This window comes from Branchiostoma floridae, chromosome 6 (assembly GCF_000003815.2).
Source record: "Branchiostoma floridae strain S238N-H82 chromosome 6, Bfl_VNyyK, whole genome shotgun sequence".
In the NCBI taxonomy this organism is placed as follows: domain Eukaryota; kingdom Metazoa; phylum Chordata; class Leptocardii; order Amphioxiformes; family Branchiostomatidae; genus Branchiostoma; species Branchiostoma floridae.
Window position 1 is genome coordinate 7,672,387 of NC_049984.1, and position 22,382 is coordinate 7,694,768.

Below are 22,382 nucleotides of genomic sequence, written 5' to 3' on the forward strand. Positions count from 1 at the left end.
TCTATCTATTGCTGTTTCTTAAGATTCTGCTCCAAATTCAAATGTGCGTCAAGGCAGATTAACACTGATAATGGCTGCTCAACCGAGCTCAAAGTCAATTCCCCATGTTGGGACTTTTCTCTGTGTGATGCGTTACTTACTTAGTTCGCATGAAAGATGCATTTTGCCAGACGATGTATCTACTCCTAATCCCCACAGACAGCCCAATAGGAATTATCATGTTCATCAAATGGTAATATCTGAGGCTGTCACATACATCAATGTCCCATTACCTTCCCTGCAACTCCCTAGCCAATCAATTAACAGTGATTCAAAGGCAACTGACAGGTTCTTCCAGGCAAAGATGCAGAATTAACTCGAATTTCAAAGCTGGCTTCCTGCTTGGAGCTAAGCTACGTTCCCTTGTTCTCACCTCGTGGCACTGACACCACTAGTCCCTCACATGACTGTCATACACGGCTGTACTTGCAGTTAACACAGAGACAGTGAACCGAATCTGCATTTACAAATAAAGGCCTGCCCTCACTCACAAAGACATCTCATGTATATGTACACAGATGGTTAGAAATGGCAAGGGAATTGCATGCCATAATCATACAGGGTTGCAAATTCAACTTGTTTCATTAAGAGGGCTTAAAATGGATGTGTAAAGCAGCATGCCTGGTTTCTCTTTCCATTGGTAAGTATAGCCGAAACTGCATGGAAAAATTACATCATCTCAGGTAGTTGAGAGACCAAAATTGGATATGTGTGATGCATTATTTCATAATTGGAACATGACACAGTGTGTAAAACTATGATATAACAAAAGACAGAATAACACAAAATAACATAGAAAAAGAATTTCTGTCAAATATCATGCCATCAACATTCGCAGCCTCTGATGGACAGGGGCATTAAGAACATGTTGTTGATAAAAATGCCATTGGGCTATTGGACATCTCTTAAGAAGTGAAAATCTTGGATTTCATATGGGAAGAAATCAGCCAAAAAGGTTTAAAACTTCAGGGACATAGGAAAAATGGTTGCTAAGGACAGGCGGTAGATAGGACAGGGTGGAGTTGACTATGACGTGTAATGTAAAAATAGACGGGACTGTTTTAATGTGGCTGGTGACTGGAGGTGGCTGTGTGACCAGGTTCTACTGTATCTCCCACAAAAATCACAGGAAATATGTAGACTGTAGAACCGAAACTTTCAACTTACAGGAAGACCTATGATGGCTGGTACACTACCTACCTGGGCTGTGTCCAGAATAAATTTATCTCTCTCGGGACAGAAAGTTGCTTGTTGGAAGAGACAAAAATGTCAACTGGCCGGCCAACATGAACTTCAGGACACGACATTGATAAAAATGTATTTTCGTTAGCTTAGAATGACAGGCTTAACAACCAAAATCAAAAACGTGGACTCCTAAACAATGTAAGACTGAAGGAAATTTAAGGCAGAAAACAGCCTTGAATAGGACACAACCCCTTTTTCGACCATAAATCACTTTGTCACATAAAAGGGTGCACGATTGCTCAATGAAGTGTTGAGCAAGTGAATTGCTGCCTAACCTATCCGTGTGCTATATTCATGTAATTATCTGCCGTGGAGACGTACGGCATGGCTTTATCGGGGCCGACACTCCATCATTACCCCCTGCAAAACGGGCCTTAGTACGGGGGCATATTATCACCTTGTACGGAATGATTGCGCCATTTCCCTCTATCTACTAAATTCTGCCGTGTCATAATGGCGGGAATGCCGATTTAATGATGGCACGACCTGGCCTATCAATGGCAGTGCTCAAGTCAACCGTGCCGCAATTGCACTTATTGCTCGTTACGGGTGGGTAGCCTGCGCCCATCAACCCAATAACGGTGGCGAGTGTGCGCTGTTCGTCACGGCTTACTTGATATCGAGACATAAAGTTGGACAAAAAAGCAATGACGAGCTGCGCTGAGGTTGAATATATCATATTGTTAAATGGGCATTATCATTAAAAAAAAGTAAAAAATAGTAATGCACTTGCTGGCTATGAAAATAAAAGTAGCAGCTGACCTATTCTACTTTTACAAGGGTAGAATAGGGCAAATTATACACTCAACTTTGCAGCTTTAAATTCTTATCCAAATCAGCTGTTAAAAAAAGAAAGGTATAAATTTTACAAAATATTTCTGAATCACTGCCTGACAGTTTTGTTTAATTCAGTTTTTGTTCCTAAAAATGTCTTTTGCAGTATATTCACCAGAAGAGCACAAGGAAGAGAGATAGGAGAACATATATAGATTGTACAATACTGCAGCCTTTTTCCCTAGAAGCACCAAATCTATTACAACCCAACACCATTGTGATCTTGCCCCCATTTCTAGTGTTTTATAGAGGCAGGCCTGTATTGCTCTCTCCAATTTTTTGTTTACTGCTGTTCTTGTTTTCTGTAATCCATGCACTACAATAGTTGGAGACGGAAGTGAGAAGGCTTAGGAAAGTAATGTTGACGTGTATCTGATTACGGCCGAGAAAAAAATAGGGTTGGTGGGTGGTGATTCCCTTTTTTCTCTATTTTTAGATTTCTGCCGAAGTGATCCAACAAGTATAGTTGTTAACAATACAAAACTGAGTTGCGTGAGGACACTGGTATTTTCAACAGACAGGCTTCCAACATAAATGGGACCTGGTGGGTTTATTCATATCATTTTTTTCCATTGCAACATATACTAGAAATAGTCATCACTCAGACGTCTGATAAAAAAATTTATGTCTTTTGCCTGCAGTCGACACCTTAAATAAGGCTAGGGTCGGCAAGTATTCATTGGTGTTGGTTGGATAACCAAGAAAAAACACAATTTTCTTCTTAGGTCTACATGTAAGTCTGAGCTAAGAAGATTGCCTCACATTATGGGTGAGTTATCACAATGTTACACTCACAGGAACTTCTGAAACTCCAAGATGGCTGCTAAGGAGAGATGAGGCATGGTTGGACAAGCTCATTCAACAGGCTGCATCTGCTTACCGGTGCGTCAAATGAAGCAGATTTATGGCCGTTCGACCGCACACCGTTATCGCCAATTAGGCGGGAAAGGCAGCATTATTTATTTGACGATCCGTCATTTCCACCCAGTCAGAGAGAGCCAGTGTCTCCAACTGATTATTGCCAGGTGAACTGGAATTCTGGGTCATTTCAAAAGTCAAAGTCTCACATTCTGTACTGTCATTTGTTCTCAGAGGAACAAAAGGACTAGATTTGTACACTAACATGGTCATTATATGCCACAAAAAAGACAGTAAGTTGACTAGCTTGCTACTTATTTGTCATTCACAATTAATGTTAAGCACCACTTAAGAAAATGCAAACCATCTACATGTACATGCATATGCATGAACAACTTTGCAAGACAAGGTATGAATAAAATTAGTGTTGATACGAGATGGCACACTATGATTTTTCCACAGCAAAAAAAGAAAAAAATGAAGGAAAGAAGGTTGTTACGATGTCAGTTTGAAAGTTTGGAGACGATCCCCACAAAGACTAGATCCCTTTCCACCCAGGAGTGAAATACATCATTAAAACATATCATGTGTGCACATTGAAAGGAAGGCTATAGAAAGTAAACGACCACATACCAAGTGTAAGCAGGAAATGCTATTATGTTCTCGAGCCCCTTCTGAGTCTAATCTACTGGGGAAGCCGGCTGCTGAGCATGTCTCAAATGCTGACAGAAATGGATCAATTCCTGCACTGCCCTTATCGCTGCCATCTCCTGTCCAACCAACTTACCTACCAGCCTTGCAATCAATTTCGCTGTACTACAAAGGCTCCTCCATTTCCATAGACGACTAGTAGAGACGTGATAATGTGGGCAGATAGTATCGTTTTGGCTACACCAGTATTCATAACCAGTTTCCATGGGTAGCCAACATGACAGCGTCATGTATTCAAATAGACAAATATATATACCGTAGGGACATATAAGGGCAAAGATGCCTCCTCTTAATATTTGGCTACGACATCGTCTACAATAACATCTGTAAACTATCCTTTATTTGGACTAACCAGAACAGGAGGCCCCTCTCTTCAAAGGGTAAAATGAGTATGTGTCTGTGGACTTTAATATCAGTAGTTAGAGGCATGGTAGATACAGACAGAGGTCTTTTAAAAAATTTGCTCTACCTAATGCATCTGATTGACTTGCAATGGGACGAGAGAAGCTCGTTGGATTGAAACTCGCCAATCGGCCTGAAAGCTCTCTGTAACCCCTAATTGCCTCACCTTTTGATGTTTCCCTTTAACAGGATTACATTAAGCCGCTGTGGCATTTCAGACCATCTTCATGGCCCAAATCACTGGGTCTTGGAACTGGGTACGTCATTCTCGGAACACCAGTCAGCATGTGTTAAAAATATCCCAGAAACATCTTGACTGAGGAGACTGGAATATTTGCTGTTTTGTGTGGACTTAGATGTTATTTTTATGCACATTCTGTAATTTTAAACTTGTTCAATTGCAAGTAAAATAGTGATAAACCATTCTTTCATTTCAGGTTCAAGATTTTGCCTTCCTACTAAATCTCAGCCTCCTCTGGAATGATTCAGCCAGCATATTTCACACATTTCCCATTGAAAAAATTATTATTGATACCATTCATTAACAGGAAAAATTGATCCATCTTTGTCCTTTATTGCTATCCCTCCAACTCCTCTCTCCGCCGAAAAAAAAACATTTTTGCTCACAATGTTCCTACTACCTCTGTATGTCATTTGCAGGGCGAGACATCCCTGTCACTCATGTACATGTAAAAGTAGTATGGAGGAAATGTATGCTGACAAGAGTATAAAGAAACATAGACAAATTATTATCATTTTCTTCACACATTTTGTTGTCTTCTGCATGTATATAATTTTTTGTTTGTTCTTACAAACAGCTTGGCCCAGTGCCAGAAATGTGACTCTCTTTGTAACATGTTTTTATGTTAACAGTACAAACCAAACACGTATTAACAGGAATACATGTACGCTTTCTTGTAGGACAAAAATAACTCAGAAGACCCAGACCTCCTAGAGTGATGTCTCGTATCCTAGCTAAGGAGTTGGATCTTACCTGGTTGTTGGTGAAGACTCGAAAGATGTGCAAGTCGGCATCTGGTGAGAAGCCTTGGCATTCCTTGGAACTAGCGATGACCCCCGCCACAAAAGTCCCATGGCCCAAACCTACAGGTGGAAAGAAAATGGCGAGAAACAAGTGAGATGCAGGTCAAAAGGTGCACGATAAAATGTCTACCTAGACGTGCCGTCAAAGCAAAATTTACCTTGAAAACGTAGCAAAACAGCGTAATTTCTGTCAAAAAAAGTAGTCAGTGATAGCTTAGCAATAGGCTGACATATCCCCACTAAATAACTGCATTCATGACCTCTACTGGAATCCAGAGTTTGACTACGATAACAACGTAGGCAAATTTAACCGTCAAGTGAGAAAAAAACATGGCAACCTAGATGCACAAACAACATGGTGCTTTCCCGAGAAGAACTTGTCACCTCTGGGAGCAGCTATGCAGACACTTGAAGGGCCCGTCTCCAGAAATCGCACTAATTGGTCTGTACCATTTTGAGGGGCCCCAGGGCAATACCAATCCCCCGGCTCGTAGCAACCTCAGCTGTATGTATTAACAAGAGGCTAGCAGGTTGCAACAGGAGGAGGAACTGTAGCTCTTCTGTGTAAAAGAAATGCCGCAACATTACCGGACTAAACCAAGCGGGGTTAATGGGCTACGAGACGTTATCTAGCTTTACTTTCCATTGGTCAAATGCCATGTCTGAAAATCATAAGCCGTAAAAAGCAACTGTCCTGGTTTGTTTGTCAGCGGATTCGCTCCTAGACTGCTAATGCCTCCGCGTCGGTAATGTTGCCGTATCTAAGTGGAGCTGGCAGATCTGAGCTCTGTGCATGCACATAACAGCTTATGGGAGTATACAAAAGGTAATGCATTTACCTGGAGGATCGCCAACAGTAGAGGGCACAAGCACAAGGGTTTCAGCACTACGGAAAGCACCAACAGTGACAAAACAGTGACAACAAGGAGATCTAAACAACCCGCACAAGGAGGTGCTCCTTCTTACTACAAGAGAGTCGGGTACAGAGTGGGGTTGAGTCCTCTGTAATGCTGAAATGGCGCCATGTGCAATGACCTACACAACACCCTGTTGCATGGCTTCCCCAGTAATGAGCATACATGCAGAGGATGTGGTCATTAATATTCAGAACCTTCCCATTCGCTCACCCTGGGATGACTACATTACGTACATGTATCTTCTCATAGACTGGGCAAGATCTGTTATACAACATACAACCTACTCTCTAAAACCTTTCAGTATCACGGATGCAACTGTCATAATTCTGTCTTCATTTAATGTGCATGCGGCTCAAACAAAGCAAAATTGAGCTACTGATCGTAAAAGGCTTTGAGGAGTTGTGACAAAACAGGTCTAGTTGCGGAGATACACGCAACAAAATTATCATTATATATGAATCGGTTTAGACACATACACGGTTCAAGCATAATATAGAGAAGAGTCAAAACACACGTACATGTATCCAAATGGAGAGACTACAGCCAAGAGAGTGCTTTTACCGGGGATTCTGGGGCAGGCAGTTAGCCAGGCGACCTTTGACCCTTCCCCACTTCACAGCAGGATTGCCAGTAGGGTTCTGAGTCCCTGCGGGGGGGAAGCTAATCAGCACAACCAATCAACATGCGAGCACGCCGCACGCCCCGTGCTCGTATTACCTATGAACTCCCAGGAAAGGGTAATGGACGCAGGAATCATACACGACTGACAAACTTCATGCTTTTAACATTGTTGGAGGCAGGGTTGTTCCCGAGGTTCTTGAACAAATAGGACATTTGGGTCAAAGTAATCTACAGAGAAACTTTATATTGATGTAATGGGATGAGATTGGAGCCAGATTAAAAGGGTGACGAGACACCTAAATCCCGCGGCATGTTGACTTATGGATACACCTCGGAAGTGCGAGCCGGGGCCCACATCAGCTGTTGATACTACAAACACGTCCAGCCTGGCATAATTGTCTGTGTCGGCGACTCGAATCCACACGCACCTCACACACAAGCTGTCACTATCAAGCAATTTCATCTGATCTGGGACCGGGAGAGTGCCGCCTCTCCTGCATAAACAATGGCGTTGTAGATCATCTGGTGTAGTGCCTGCTGGGTTTCTCCCCTCCAGGACACCGCCGCCTACAAAATCACTATCCCCATCTCATGACGGATGGCCACACAGTCCCCGGATTGTCATTACCTGCTTTTCCGTAACAACTTTGGGGTGCTGAAAGGCTCTGTTTCACACGCGCATCTTCGGGCGCTAAAATACAGGGTTTGCGGCGAAAACGATGTCTGATGGGCAGGGAGAGCTAATATTTGACCCCGTCAGCGAGTTTTCTTCCCCTGACCTTCACAGCTGCGAGGAAAGATAAGCGGAGAGGCAGAAATGGTATGCAGAGCATCGGCCGCGCTTGTCGCCATGCATTAGAATCATGGCTCCCCTGCTTTCTAGGCATCCCACACCACTCTTCATTGATTAAAGCCGTGGGATTCCGGCGGTCTACTGACGAACGTTTCAAAGTAGCAAAGCAGAATTCGTCAACTAAAGGTCTTTAATATAGATTCTGGTACATACGTATATATGCATACTTCACCTTTTAGCCAGTCATAAACTAGAACCGAGAAGACAGAATACTCTGCCACATGACAACTAATAATAGGTACATGTAGTAACTGAGGATATACTGTATATATAGCTGTGATATACTTATAGGGGAGAGTCATACGATACAACATGAACTAAGACAATATGAGCACAAGCAATATCACCCCATATATATAGAGCTGTTTTTAGCTGTTCTATACGTAGATCATACATATTAGTCTGATGAACAAAGCATTTTAGGAGATACATGACAGTAGATTTGGTTGTTGTTGGGAAGCATCTCTAAGCAATTTTGAATTCCATGGAGAACTAGAATTAAAAGGACACGTCATAGGTGATTGCCCTCCAGTTTGAACTGACAACTGGTAACAACTTACTGGCTAAACCATCATTCCTAACTTGTGTGTGAAAGCTTTGGCAGACACATCGCTGTGTTATCAGAAACTAAACGTAACAGTGGCCGTTACAAGTCTTTGTCAAGGAACGAATTCTTCCAACACAAATGAAATTTCAAGCCATGTTGGTCGGGTCCACCTACATTTTAGACTCATGATGTGGATAAGAGCTATCTTCCACCCAAAAATGGACATCAAAAACAGAAATACTGCTGCAGCACCATAACAAGCCACTAGGGGACCCAGTATCACCTAATTTTGAGGTCTCACCAAGACCTACCCACATTCCAAATATCAAGACAATCCATTAAGGCCTTATTGAGGTCATGTTGAGATATCATACATATCATGTTGAGACACACAGACACACAGACAGACGCACGGACGCCACTGAAAAGATAACCTTCTAGTGAAGACAACAACACTCTATCTCCACACTTAATACATACAACTTGCGAACATGTCAGCCCAGTCAGCTAAATTTACCAGGTGATGCAGAGATGTACATCTCATGCAAGCATGCCAAGGTGACAGTCTCATCTCCGATATTGCCTGATTGCGTCCTCCGCTTGAACATGGGTCTAATCAATAGGGTGATGCTTGCTGTACAGCCGGGATTCAATTGGAACACCCTTCTTTAATTGCCCTATATAATAAAGACCGCAACTGGTGACTAGGCATGAATGTTAAGAAGGAAGCTCAAGTTGAAGGACAGAAATTCAGAGAGTCTGTCTTTGTCAACCTCTTTGATTCAGTTATTTATAAGATTTGTTGCCTTTTTTTGTTGCTTCCAATCCTTAGTTCTACTTATAGCTATGCAAGTCTATACAAAATACAGTGCTGTCTCCTAAACCCGTATGCACAAGTATGATATTCATATCATGTCATGTTTTGTTTAGATATCTTGTTTACATGAATTAATCTGCAGGCACAGACATCATACATGTAGACAGTTATATGGACTGACAAACAGGACTGGTAGACATCAAGATATGGGGAGGGGGGCAGCGACATAATGTCTGTCTATATACTTGGATCATGGTTAGATATAGTTTTGTGTATACGTCAAGTGAATGTTCAACTTGAGTGCTTATTGATATTCCATTAATGGCCCCTAAATTTGAACACAATTAATATTTTCTTAACACAGATGAAAATTACTGAAAGCTTCCATTTCCAAATTAATTGATAAGACAACCTACTTACACACACAATGCACGAGGCCTTGACTTTTTACTACTAGATTGAGTTCTTCAATTCACAGAAACTCCGAGAGCAATTACGCTACTTGTAGGTAGACTGAAAACATAGATGACATCTTATCTGGGTCTAAATGGGCACAATCTGCTATCCAGGAGTTCCATTACCTTCTGGGTGCATTATGCAGTGTCGCCACCTTTCGAGGGGCCACATATCAAAGGAAGTCATTCCGCTAATGTAGTCACCCTGCATGGGAATGAATTGACAACTGCCTACTTCCTCAACACCTTCCACTGCCTGTTCAAACAAGCCAAGATTGCATTCCTTTCCGACAAACCATCGATTTCTTGCCACAGACCAATTAACAAAGTGATCCGACATTGGGATTACCCTTCATTTCCTCGCGTTCTGTCCTTTCCTGCGATTGGTTGGCGACGGGCAATCCTGCCTGATGCGAAAGTTCTGCACCGTTCCCAATTAGTCAAGTTGCCAGGCACACCGACATCTGACATGTATATACATTGAACAAAGCAAATACAGGTATTCATCAATTGGAGTTGTGTGTTTGCCAGACACAGTCTCTTTATATGCATGTGATTTCCAGATACCATTTAAGGCATGCCAACTTCTCTTATCTTCTGCTAACGGTGGAGTAATTTGGCTGTCATCTGTGTGGGACTGGTATGAGCAATTCCACTTAATGCAATAGACAAGGGACTGACAATTAACGGCAATCTGGGAGACCATTTCAATTCATCTACTGACCACGTTTGTACACCAAGGAGGTACTTGTCAAAAGCAATAAATATGAAACAGAAATTTTACTGGGATTACAAATGTTTATATGTTGGACCAGTACCAGAATATTTCCTGTATTTCTTAGCTAGGTCTTTGGGCAGGTATGATTCTCATTTGCATCTTCATTTATATTTCCAACTGGGACCTGCTAGAGGCCAATGGCTGCAGTACTGACGCAGAACGATATGATGATGATGATGTGAAAGACACACTTTGAAGTACTTGTGAAGCAAAAATTATTTTTTTCCATTCTCAAGTGAAAGACAGATTTTGAAGTAGTTTGCAAAAATCACTAGAGCTGAAAATGAGGAAAAATTATTTTCATTTGAGCTGGTATATTGCGGAACTTCAGGTATTATTCAGACTAAAGAGAAGAAAATGTCCAGCTTTGTTTTGTTTGCAGGTCTTATCTAGAAAGTGTACTCGCTACCAAAGGCTAATTGCATGTACATGGCCACGAGAAACATGTGGTAGAAATCTGACAAGGACAGTGACTGACATTATTGTAACGAGATCAATTCAAATATTATTGTCAGCTATAACTTGACAAGCTGGGTTTGGCATCTGTAGATGTAAAAAAGACCCAAATTTTTATGATGTTACTTTGCAGATGGGGAGAAGAATAAGAGTAAGGCAAAACTTGGAATTCAATGTTCATCTTCCTTTTATTGGGAAGTGGAGACATGTATGATACAATTTCAGCACATTCACTTGATCTTCAGTAACTGTGGTTTACCACAGAATGAATAAATTGTCCTGCTTGACTCAGATAGAAAAATATATGTTGAGTTGTCCTGAGTTGTTGGAATCATGCGGTGCTTTGGGGCTAACGGTCAGGGATTCAATCCCCACCGGGGCTGTGAATGTTTAATCTTCTAACAACACACTTTATCCTCATTTGTTCCAGGTCACAGATGATGAGTCGAACGCTCTGGCTGTCTCACTTCTGCTTTATGTAAACTCGACTGAGCCTCTGCCGATAGGCCCACATCTGTCTACCTTACGGCTTAGCGAGAACTTCAACCGAACTTATGTAACGCTTTGGTACGCAAGAGGACTTCACATCAAAGTCTGAGCCTGGTTCTTTTCAGAGGCTGACGTCAGTGCACATCTATGTGTGATGAATAGTTTTATTCATTCAGCTAAACAAGAACTTCAAAATCAAATCCCAACATGTATTCAGGACTTCTAAACCTAACCCTTCCTTTAATCAATTTTAAAAGTACAGCTCAAGTACAGCTCTCCTTGCCAGGATGCCACAAAACCCTTCTAGAACGCTGTCCGAAATAGCAGAAAACATCAAACTTTTCACTGCTTACTACTAAATGCCAAGTCCACACTGAGAAATCCATGCAAATCCAACGGTCAACCTTTTTGGCGCTGGTCGAACGGACGCTAATAGACCTGTCGATAAATGAGTGGCAAAGGGAGCTGGAGATTTATCTACTGGGTTACCCTTCCAAAACCACAAAATGACTTCATCTGTCCAGGTTATGAACTGGCCAAATAAAGTACATTCTTTCTGGACCCAGGTCTCCTTGTCTACTCTCCACTGATTACGGTTTCCATATTGCGAAGGGATTTAGAAGGCCATAAATCCACCAGAGGAGGAAGACTACATTTCGGTTCACACAAAAATGGTTCAACTTGGGATATTGCCAATGCATTCATTTTTATTCCGGAGAGTTTGGTAGACTGCACAAGCGAGAAGTCAACTTCTTCCACATGTTGCTGACTGAGGTTCATTCACAGGAGCGCTGTTGTAGCTAGGGAAACGTTTTGAAATGAAGCTTCTTGTTGACAGTATTGATTTTTTTACGCGGAACATGCAGTAACAAGATTACAGGATAAGCAATCCTATCAAGCTTCCTTCCCCCGGATAGATGGATCTGAGGAATTGGATCAAATTAACCCAAGTCTCCACCATAAATCTTGAACTGTTACAGAGTTCATTCAAGATTACTCTTCACAATGGAGGAGCTATGGAGATGGCTTCTGGCGCTGTTAACAATGCTTAAGGCTGTCAGATGTTTCATTGGCACTGTTGTCTAAAAATATCACTGTCCTTAGTACTGCCCACAACTGTCACTATCCTTAGTACTGAAGTCCACAACTATCACTGTTTTCTTTAGTACTAAATGTTGTCCCCAACTATCACTGCCCTTAGTACTGAAAGTTTTCCCCAGCTATTGCTGTCTTTAGTACTGAATGTTGTCCCCAACTATCACTATCCTTAGTACTGAAAAGCTGTCCCCGAATGTCACTGTCCTTAGTACTGAAAGTTGTCCTCAACTATTGCTGTCTTTAGTATACTGAATGTTGTCCCCAACTATCACTGTCCTCAGTACTGAATGTTGTCCCGAACTATCACTGTCCTTAGTACTGAAAGTTGTCCCCACCTATTGCTATCTTAAGTACTAAAATGTTGTCCACAACTAAAATTGTCCTTAGTACTATCCACAACTATCACTGACCTTAGCACTGAATGTTAGTAGCAAGAACAATCACTGCCCACAGTACCAGTGTCCTTAGTACTATCCAAAACTATCATTGTCAGTACTGCCACTATCACTGTCCTTAGTACTGAATGTTGTCCAACTGTCACTGTTCAGTCCTGTCAACAGCTACCACTATCCTTCATACTGAATGTACAACTATCCTTGTCCTGGACTAGCTTTCAATGACCTAAATGACAGATATTGTGAGAATTTTGATGTTGTTTACTTGACATCTTTTACGGAGAACTTGACTCTTTTTTTAACACCTGTAACATCTTTTTAGCATTTTTTTTCATCTTACAATAGATCAGTCATAGACTTCCCAATATATACAGACTTCCCACATAGAAGCAATGTACTCTTGGAATATACATTTGCAAAATGTAACTAAAGGGGGTGCTTACCTGCACATACTCCCAGTTGGGACATGTTGCATTAGCTTACAGATAAAAGCATCGTTTCAACTGTGATTTACCTTTCATGGTTACATTACAAGCAATTTGCCTCCAGGCAAACATTCCAATAGCCTCTGAATATTGCTAAGGTTTTAAAAATGCCCTTTTATGCCTTTCGAAGTCAAATTAGTTTAGTCTGCTACACAATAATATAGCAATATTCCAGTAACTTGCCTCTCTTTCCTTTTCCATTGTAATGCTGGCCACGGAAGAAAGGAACTGAGAAATGTCTTTATCAAAACTTTGAAATACTTATTTTTCAACAGCTCAAACATTTTCTGATGCTGAATAAATGTCTTGCATGGCGCTATTATGTCTTAATCGCTTCTGTTATGTTAGGATCTTGAACAATACTCAATCACTAGAGGCATTTTCCCCCCCAGGCACAGATCCTGATCTTCCACCATTCATACCTGACCCATGTTAAGACCTTCATCTTCTCGCAGATCTTTCCCTAAGAAGGGATTTCAGAAAATGACTACAAGACTTCATTGTCGGTAAATCTCTTTCTTGAACGTTCCCGGGGGAGCTTCTCCCCCACCACCAGGCTCTATATTATCTCATTGTTGGAGACGTGGCTGCCTAGAGTCCTTCGCTATCTCCTTACTTGCATCCAGGGGCTGAGCTAACTCCTTGTGGGAGGGCAATTAAGTAGTGTAGCACGGCTCGGTAATCCCCCAGTCAGTCCTGCCGTACTTCTCGTCCACTTCTGTCGCCGCAGGATATGCATGCGAGGCGGAGATAAGCTTTCTCCAGGAGGCAGGCATGGCTACATTTCCCCCCACTTTAAAAGCACATTCAAGAGAAGGCTCCGAGGATCGACTCGGATCTGAGTTAAGGGAGAGAGAGGTACCTTACCGTCGTTCCGATACACTCGACATCCGCCTTGACCACCAAGCGAGAAGTTTTAAAACTCTCGAGCAAAACTGCATTCAGATGTTTCAGTTGAGGGCAGTAATACTGCAAGTCAGATGACCTGTACAACTGCTTAGCCTTCTTTACGAAAGACTAATATACAGCAGTGGTGTAACCTCTCATAAGCTTCAACTTTGAATTATTGCACAAGAAGGCTGTAAAGTAAACTTGGCAACACAACCATAACTCAAGGTTTTCTAAGTACTGCCAGCTATTTATGATGTAAGTAAGAGGCTTCTGTACCTTCCAACAGATGTATGAAGAGTCCATTCTGCCCTGGAAATATGCCAGTATCTTGGGGGCACATTCCAACAGACCTACCGTGACCTTTCTACGTTCAAAAGTTTATGAAACATGGGTCCCTCCAGGCACTCAAGACATTTTCCTTTCTCCATAAAATATCTCGGACACAGGCTTGAATGAAGGGGCTCTAAAACGCTGTCAGGATGCCTTTAGACAGCACTTGTGATGGAGTGGATCATGATGTTAAGAAAGCGATACTGCTACAATCCTGATGCTACTGATTCATGTCAACTTTCAAGTTTATCTACAAAGAAACATGCAACAAAGACCCCCTTTACAACACATGATCACATTCTAAAAGAGCTGCACAAATAAAATAGACCATAAACCATGTGTTTCCCTTTGAATCGTATGCAATATTCCCTAAATGGTTCCCATTTCAAGATGTCAACTTTTGCTGATGTAAATCTACGCTGAAAAGAATGTCGTTTTGCTGCTTTAGTTGTAAAGATATGCAGAAACAAAGTGCCTCTGCCAAAGCTGATTTATATGCAGCATTTAACTGAGTGGATTTGATTGTGTCAGTGGATTAAAGAGAACTATAAATGAAGCAGTCACATGAAAAGCAACTTGCTTTTACGACAACTCCTCCAATACATCAGTGTCAAGATGGAAAATACATTATCAGTAGCTTTCTTTGCCTTTTCTACCTCCATAGTTGATAACTACATCTAAAATATAAATCACATACATGGAGGGGAACGGGAGGTCTAACATTGGGAACAGACAGCAGCAAATTTCAGTATGAAAGTTCTACAAGATTTGGCCTCAATTAGAAATATCTAGAGTCGGTTTCCAATGGATCTCTTTATTATTAATAAAGAGATATGCTGCCCTAATATGACTTAATAATATCAAGTCATTTAACTGGTCCTTGTAATGACATGAAACAGTGTTGAAACAGGCATTCGGAAGTTTGAACCTGTTGCTGTTGCTAAGAAATACTTGATTCCCAAAATAATACAGAAGGAAGGACCGAGCTTTTATTACTTTTAAATGGGGACAGAGCCGCCAGACTGTACTGAATGAAGCCGATTGCTGGAGAGAACCTGAACTAGAATAGAATGGATTTGTGGCTTGTTGGGAGCATGTTTATAGTGAACAATAATAATCAAGTAACTTGAATGTACCATGAAAACAAGTTTCCTCTTCTATTAGCATGAAAGCTCATCTGTGTTGATGTAATACATATTGAAGATTTTCCACTGTCTTACAACACCAATAATAGCTTACCTCGAAGAAGAAGGTCGATGGAAGTGCGACTGAAAATTCGAGGTAAGCTATTTTTGGTGTTGTAAGACAGTGGAAAATCTTCAATAAGTTTCCTCTTTGTTTGCAAAGCCTATATTTCAATGGTCATTCCCAGTGCAGAGAGGAGGCAATGAAAGGATGAGGCTGTCAAGAATTGATAGTGCCAAGGGCCATACAAATTCATCCCAAGATCTAATAAAATGGACATGTAGGAGGCAATAAAAGATCATCTGTACATCGGACCGTACGGCATGATTGATGTGGACCTTATGGGCATTCCCTACGCTAGGGCTCCCCACGGCAGGTCACGGGGTTCGATGAGTGGCCTTGTGTTGGGATGGATTTTTATCTGTCCGTGCAGACAGACTGAGAATCCACAAGTACTATCTGTAATCGTTTATGTCTTAAGACAGCTGTCAAATGAGCAACACTCTTATTGTGATGAGTGCACATTCTTGATTAAAATAGAAGACCTTATTGTATGCCAGTAAAGGCCAACACTTTTGACGAATCCAATGTTGGAGACACACCTCTATGACCAGTTGAACTTTCCAGCACACAAGCATGTGTAACATATGCAGCAACTTGCCCAAACAACAGGCCGTTAAGACTTGTAGGACCCAGTGGAATTCAAGTCGGACCCGAGCAAACAGCATTTCCAATAAACTCCCGTTCTGAACAGACATCAGTCTTGGTCCGGGGGGCAGTTTCTCCGTCCCCGGCCACCGGAGATGAGGCATGGCACCATAAATGCTTAACCGGCAAATCAATGGCGACACAAAATGGTCGCCTGTGGCAAAAGCTGCTTTTACCGCACCAATTAGAGGCTGTTCTATATGGCTGGGGAAACGTGTCCCCTGCAAGCGGTTGTCTGAGGGAAACAGTAAGCATTCCTTCATAAGTCTTGAGATAATCTATCTCAGCCATACCAGGACGGTAAAAAGCTGGGGTCCACTTTTCACAAATACCGAGGGTAGCATCAAATTTTCATCCTCAAAGTCAAGCTGTCCTTCAATGAACTTGAGTTTTTAGCAAACTTTCTATCCAAGTGCCATATCATAATGGTGGGTGGACTCTGTTGCCTGTTTTTATTTCGGAAAAACTTCTAATTTCTGGTGAACTTCCGTTTTCATTTGGGACAAATATCTATCCGTATTATTTCTTGAAAACCTGCTTTTTTATTTCTGACAAACATCTATCCATTTCTATTTCTGACAAACCTGTTGCTATTTCTGACAAACGTCTACTCGTTTTTATTTCTGACAAACTTCTATGTTGTTTTCATTTTTAATGAGGTAAAAACCCTTCTTGTTTCTGAGAAATATTGATGCATGCCTTTTTTTTCATTTCTGACCAACTTTGATGTCTGTGTTTTTTATCTCAAAGTTAAACATAAAGTCTACACCAGGTGAAGGTTAACTCACCGTCGTTGAGGGTTTTCTCGTTGGTCCAGTTTGTGCGGTCCTTCAAGTTGCGGAAGTGTGGGTGGTTCTCGCTCAGCCCTGTGTCGAACACCGCCACCTTGATGCCACTCCCTAATAACACAACATCAATATACTTATGTTTATTTATTTATTTGCAAATTCATGCCCGAAGGCTAATTGCAAGGGTACAATAAAAAGTGTGTATACAGCTATCTATATACATGATTCTACACTGTTTACTGGGAGGTTTGACTTCTTTAAATATAAATATACAGAAGTGGCATGACTAAGGAGCATGTTCTGGCATGACGTAGCCACTATACACTAGTCAGGGATAGGAGGAACCCCTTACATCCTTGTTCTTCCTTGGAGATGGATACTCCAAATAACAAGCTGCATCTGCTGGGGCCGCCTTACAAGTGACATGCAGTTCTTATTCCTGTGGGACTTAGTGCGCCAATAGAAGAGAGGGTGGAGAAGGAAGTGCACAGCCCTCCTTCATCTTAAAAAGCCAATTGCAGGCCAGGGAAACAGGTCGCCTAACCCACGAGTCACGACGGCGAGTAACTGTCTGCCTGCCATTCTCTCCCAAGACAGATGGATGCCAATCAAACATGTATGTACATACCCGAACATCAAATTCTGTATCTATGACCCATCCAAGTATCAATATAGATTTGAAATCATACAATTTCTCTCCAAAATAATTTTGGCCAGCCAACGAGTCACATCAACAACTTATAATTTTTTGTACAGTTACTAAACTTTACTTGCAGCACCTCAATGTTCCTGGTGGTATTTGCAGGTGAACAATTTTATCATTTATCATTCAATAAACCACTTACAATTTAGTCTCCAGCTTTCTGAACCCATCTATCTTGTATCTTTTATGGAATTTGAAGGTCAAGTGTGACCAATATCAGGCAGCTCTAATGGTTGACAAGCTACAGGAGTTCATTACTGGTGGCCTTGTTCTTTTCTCTCTTGGAGCATGACCTGCTTTGCTGAAGAAACTACAACTGCTTCTACCTCAATCCTTTTCACCACATGGTGTGAGGGTGACTGGTTATCGCAATTTGTCTTGAGGAGACGCACACAGAAGCTGACAAGGCGGGCCTTCTAAAGTCCACTTACCGGCGAACCCCATGGCCCACAGTAGGTCGGCCTGCAGCACGTGGGTCACCTGACGCGGCACCGTGCGCAGCAAACGGCGGCTGGTGTGGCGGCCCGTGGAATGCCAGAATGCCGATCCCTGGGAAAAACATACATCATACTGTCATTAGCGGTACGAAGGCATTCGTTAGCGACGTGTGGGATTAGCGGCAAACTCTGTCACACCAGCAAGCTCTGCAACATTTGCAGGCAGAACAATATCAACATAAAGGACTACAGCAACATGCTGCAGTGACCCTACTTCCCTGTTCTGAGATCTGCAAAACAATAATTGTGGATTATTTGTCTCACACACACACATGTACATTGTGCCAAAACTTAAAAGCAAAGACACAAGTTGTCTAGACAAAAACAGCAGTTATAATTCCCAAGTACATACAGGTTAATGCATAACACTCAGGTAGTAATGTCTATTACAGGTAGAAACATGCTTATTCCCCTAAGAACATGGAAAGCAATGCATATTTTCATGGAGTCAAAAAGTTCTCACATTTGAAGTTCTTTTCCCTCAAGCGCACTTCTACTACAGGTAGGCAAACTTTACATACTGGCATATAAGCAAAATTCAAATGTAGACTACAGTGCCAAAATGAACTTCTCAACACATGCTTAGATGCATTTTTCATGCTTTCTTAGCAGGCTCTACAAGTCAGGCTATTTTGTCAGTTTGGCTATTTTGGCCACACAAAATCTAGCGCAACAGAACTGTTAAAAAGCCTGCTTCAAGGAGCCTGCTAAGGGGCTTTATTTTCTCCCAGAGAGGATTTGTAATGAATGCTCTGTCTACATGCTTTGTGAAGATGTTCTACATAACAGTTAGAACATGGTTGTCTCAATTTCCAAACCAAAAACTTGATTCAACCAAATGACAACCAGAAACAACAGCGTCTCCCAACTTGATACCTTCTTTACTGTCACTTTATTCTTAGATCCCTTCCCGACAGTCCTTTTTGTCTTAGCCTTGGGTTTTATAAGTTCAGGTAGTGGGCGTAGCGGGATCTTCCTCCTAGCTTGACCCTTGCTTCTATGGAGAACTGGGTCTAGGACTTTCTTCCTGGACTGCAAGTTTCAGAAATAATATGTCATGGTCCTCCTATCAGTGTAGGTGCATGCGCCTAACGTTGTAATATTTCTATGTTTAAATGTATGCAAAATGTATAAACCAAGATTTACCAAATGAGGTTAACAGTGTGTCTGGAATGGTTAACAAAGTCTTCTACAATGTCCAGGTAAAAAACAACACACAATTGAAAATACGCTAGGACTGGTATAATCATGTGCGGACACTCGGGTTGCCCTAATACACTTGCAACTCACTAAAAAAAAAACAAATACTACATATGTTAAGTCCAACTCAACATGTCTACAAATAAATATTCATTGCTGAGCACATGATAGAGTAGGAGGCACCAATTCGATCAATCCTTATCCCTGCTGTCTAACCCTATAAGAAAATTCTGGTGTCAAAAGTCTACAAAAGCAGGGAGAAGGTTGATAGTGTTATACTGTATATAAATAAGTAAGTGCAAAAGGAACAGAGCATACACTTGTAATCATGCTCTAAACCATGTGCCACTACAGCTCTACCTCCATCAATAGTTTCATCAGGTGGCATATAGCAATGACACATACACTGCAGCTGCAGTGCAAAGTGAACCAGTCATTTTTGCCCTGAAGAAGATGACAGATGGTCATTGACATTTCAGCTCATGAAAAAAAATTGTGGCTGTGAATAAAGACCCTATCTGTCATACAATCAGCAACATCCAACTTTTATTTTTAGAGTCTTACCGGTTTGTCCCCAGTGACACATGAATCAAAAGAAAGATTTTACATATAGGAATCGTTTGTGTAACATAAAAACGTATGCATCAATTTTGGCTGGTGCTTTATTCCCCTGTCCTTGTCGGAGAAACATCTGTTTTCAAACTAAGTCTTTTGAAAGCGCCATAACTTTTAATAGCGGCAGAGAGCCAAGGCAAATCTGAACATTTGTCTATGGAGCATTTTAGAGGGTTTTTGTTCATACATGTAACCATAGAGACTGGAGTCCTCGAAAGGTTGACGAGATAAAATCAGTTGTATGAAGAAGACGGCTGGTAATGGGTATTCCCTATCCCCCTGAGATGCCATGAAATACTGCTACATTTCACATCGTAGACCGGGCGCTCCTCCTCAGAGGCCAGTTACCATTAAGTACATCCCGGAACTTGCTCGTAGCATGTAGCGACATCTTACGCCAAATCCTGGCCCGATCTGCCGCCGTCTTCATATGGTTCCAAATCCATTTGCGCCAGATCAAGAGTAGCAAGGTCACAAATGGCATCTTGTACGTACCGATCTATGATCTCATTTATGTTGCAGCATTTACCAGTACCGATATGGACAGAGGTAAAGAGTCCGATGGCCTAGGAAAATAAATGATGTATTTCTGATAATGGTCCTGCAAGAATTAGGGTCTGTGGGTAGGGGCTGTCTTTTTTCTTTCTTTTCATCGATTTTAACCGAAGTGATCCCCAAAATACAGATTAACTATGAAAAAGTGAAATACATTGGGGTAAGAGTATTTTCAATTCAATATCATAAATGAAATGAAATATTGCAGTTACTCAGATGTACATTGTACAAGCACAAATTTATTGATTAACTGAACAATGTTTATTAAGTGTTCAAAGTAAAATATAAGAGGTATTGTTTTGAATATCATCACTCGGATGTTATGTCCTAATTTGTATACCCCTCGTCAGCGGTCCGCACTTCTGACTCCTACGTTTGTCTATTGGAAGGCAATATCACTACCAGGAAAATTGCTAACACTTAATAAAAACTTTTCTTTCTTATTAGTTCACTTTCTTACAACGTTGGTTATTCAGCCCCAGATTTACAATGTACTTCACCCTGTCTAGAGCAATACCTGCCAAGTTCCATATGATACGCTATTCCTCAACCTGCACTATCAGTCCAACAGGCTTTTGGGGCTATCATTAGGAGGCTTTGAGCTGCTGCGAGCGAGGATATCTCACCCTGGCAGAAAGCTCTTCCTCTGACAGTTTTTTCTCACAGCTGTGGTAAACCAAATCAGCCCTTTCTGCCACCCCTCCCCTGGCCACTGGTATACTGCTGAAGAATTGTATCTTCCCATGCCTCCCTACCCATTGCAGCAATAAAAGTGTCTTAGTCCCGCTGCTAGATTTATTTCATTACCACTGGTTGCTAACGGAAGTCGGTATTACATTCGACACTAAGTCCCCAGGAAGTTTGCTTCCCTCTGAAATAATGTTACCCTGGCAGGTTGTAACCTTATTCAGCATTATTGAAACTACCCCTTCCCTATTTTGCTTCACCACTGATGAATGGTTTGCCGTACAAATCTAAATGTTCACTATAAACGCAGAGCATAAATTTCTTCTTTATTTCAGGGGCTCCGCTCCAGAGGCTCAGTTGAAAAATAATGGACAATAAATGACTTTCTTACTGACAGCGAAAAAGAAAGCAGCTGTGCCAAATGTCATCATTTCAAAAAGTAAGTGCTCTGCACTTCTTCTATTGACTTTTGACCTTTTACTTGAGACAATCTTTACAAACCTTTGAAGACCTTTAGAGTTAACAACATGGACAACTCCACTGAAATATGGAACAACCTTCTGGCCTCTTCTATAATGTTCTTATACCCAGCTTCCAGCTTCCATACAGTGTTCAACATTGAAAGATTGGTTTAAACTTTTTCCCGCACACGCAGCAAACGGACAATAATCAGTGCATACAATTTTTGACTGTGGGTGCACCTGGAAATATTGCATACGGTAAAGTAAAGGTAGCATTGTATACTTGTACTTTATACAGTACAAGTATACAACCTAAAGCTCTGTACGGGTACAGTACTGGTACAGTCCTGTAATTTTTCAAGACCTACATGGTACATGTATATATGCAACATTAGATATCTACGGCTACTATCAAGTCAATTCAAATAGAGCGAACTACATGTACAAATAGGTCTTCCCCAAGTCTGGTAAAGTGATAACAAATTCAATAATTCATCATACCCAGCAATACCTTGCACTTTTGAGGCTTATGCTCGGTGTTAATGAAAGCAACTTGTATGTAAAACGGCTGTCGTTTTTTCACTAGATTGAGGTATGGACCTGAACAATCTGGCAATACAAGATGGAAATCATACATCTCTTCCATATCCCCAGTGACACACTCATGCCGGCTCAGAGCATTGCCTTTTCACATCCCACATTTATATTCATAGAAATG

At 41.4% G+C, this 22,382-nt stretch overlaps 1 protein-coding gene across 5 annotated transcripts in view; it reads right to left on the minus strand.

Annotated features, from left to right (window-relative positions):
- Nucleotides 1–22,382, minus strand: part of LOC118417031 (membrane-bound transcription factor site-1 protease-like) — a 99,353-nt gene that overhangs the window by 29,134 nt on the left and 47,837 nt on the right. For 4 of the 5 annotated variants that reach the window (XM_035822377.1, XM_035822380.1, XM_035822381.1 and 1 more), the window contains exons 6-9: nt 19,023–19,178; nt 18,081–18,198; nt 16,947–17,057; nt 5,084–5,193 (exon numbers count right to left, since the gene is read on the minus strand). In XM_035822377.1, the coding sequence (XP_035678270.1) occupies nt 5,084–5,193; nt 16,947–17,057; nt 18,081–18,198; nt 19,023–19,178 (495 nt within the window). The remainder of the gene's footprint in view (nt 1–5,083; nt 5,194–16,946; nt 17,058–18,080; nt 18,199–19,022; nt 19,179–22,382) is intronic. The other variant, XM_035822382.1, reaches the window with a different exon arrangement.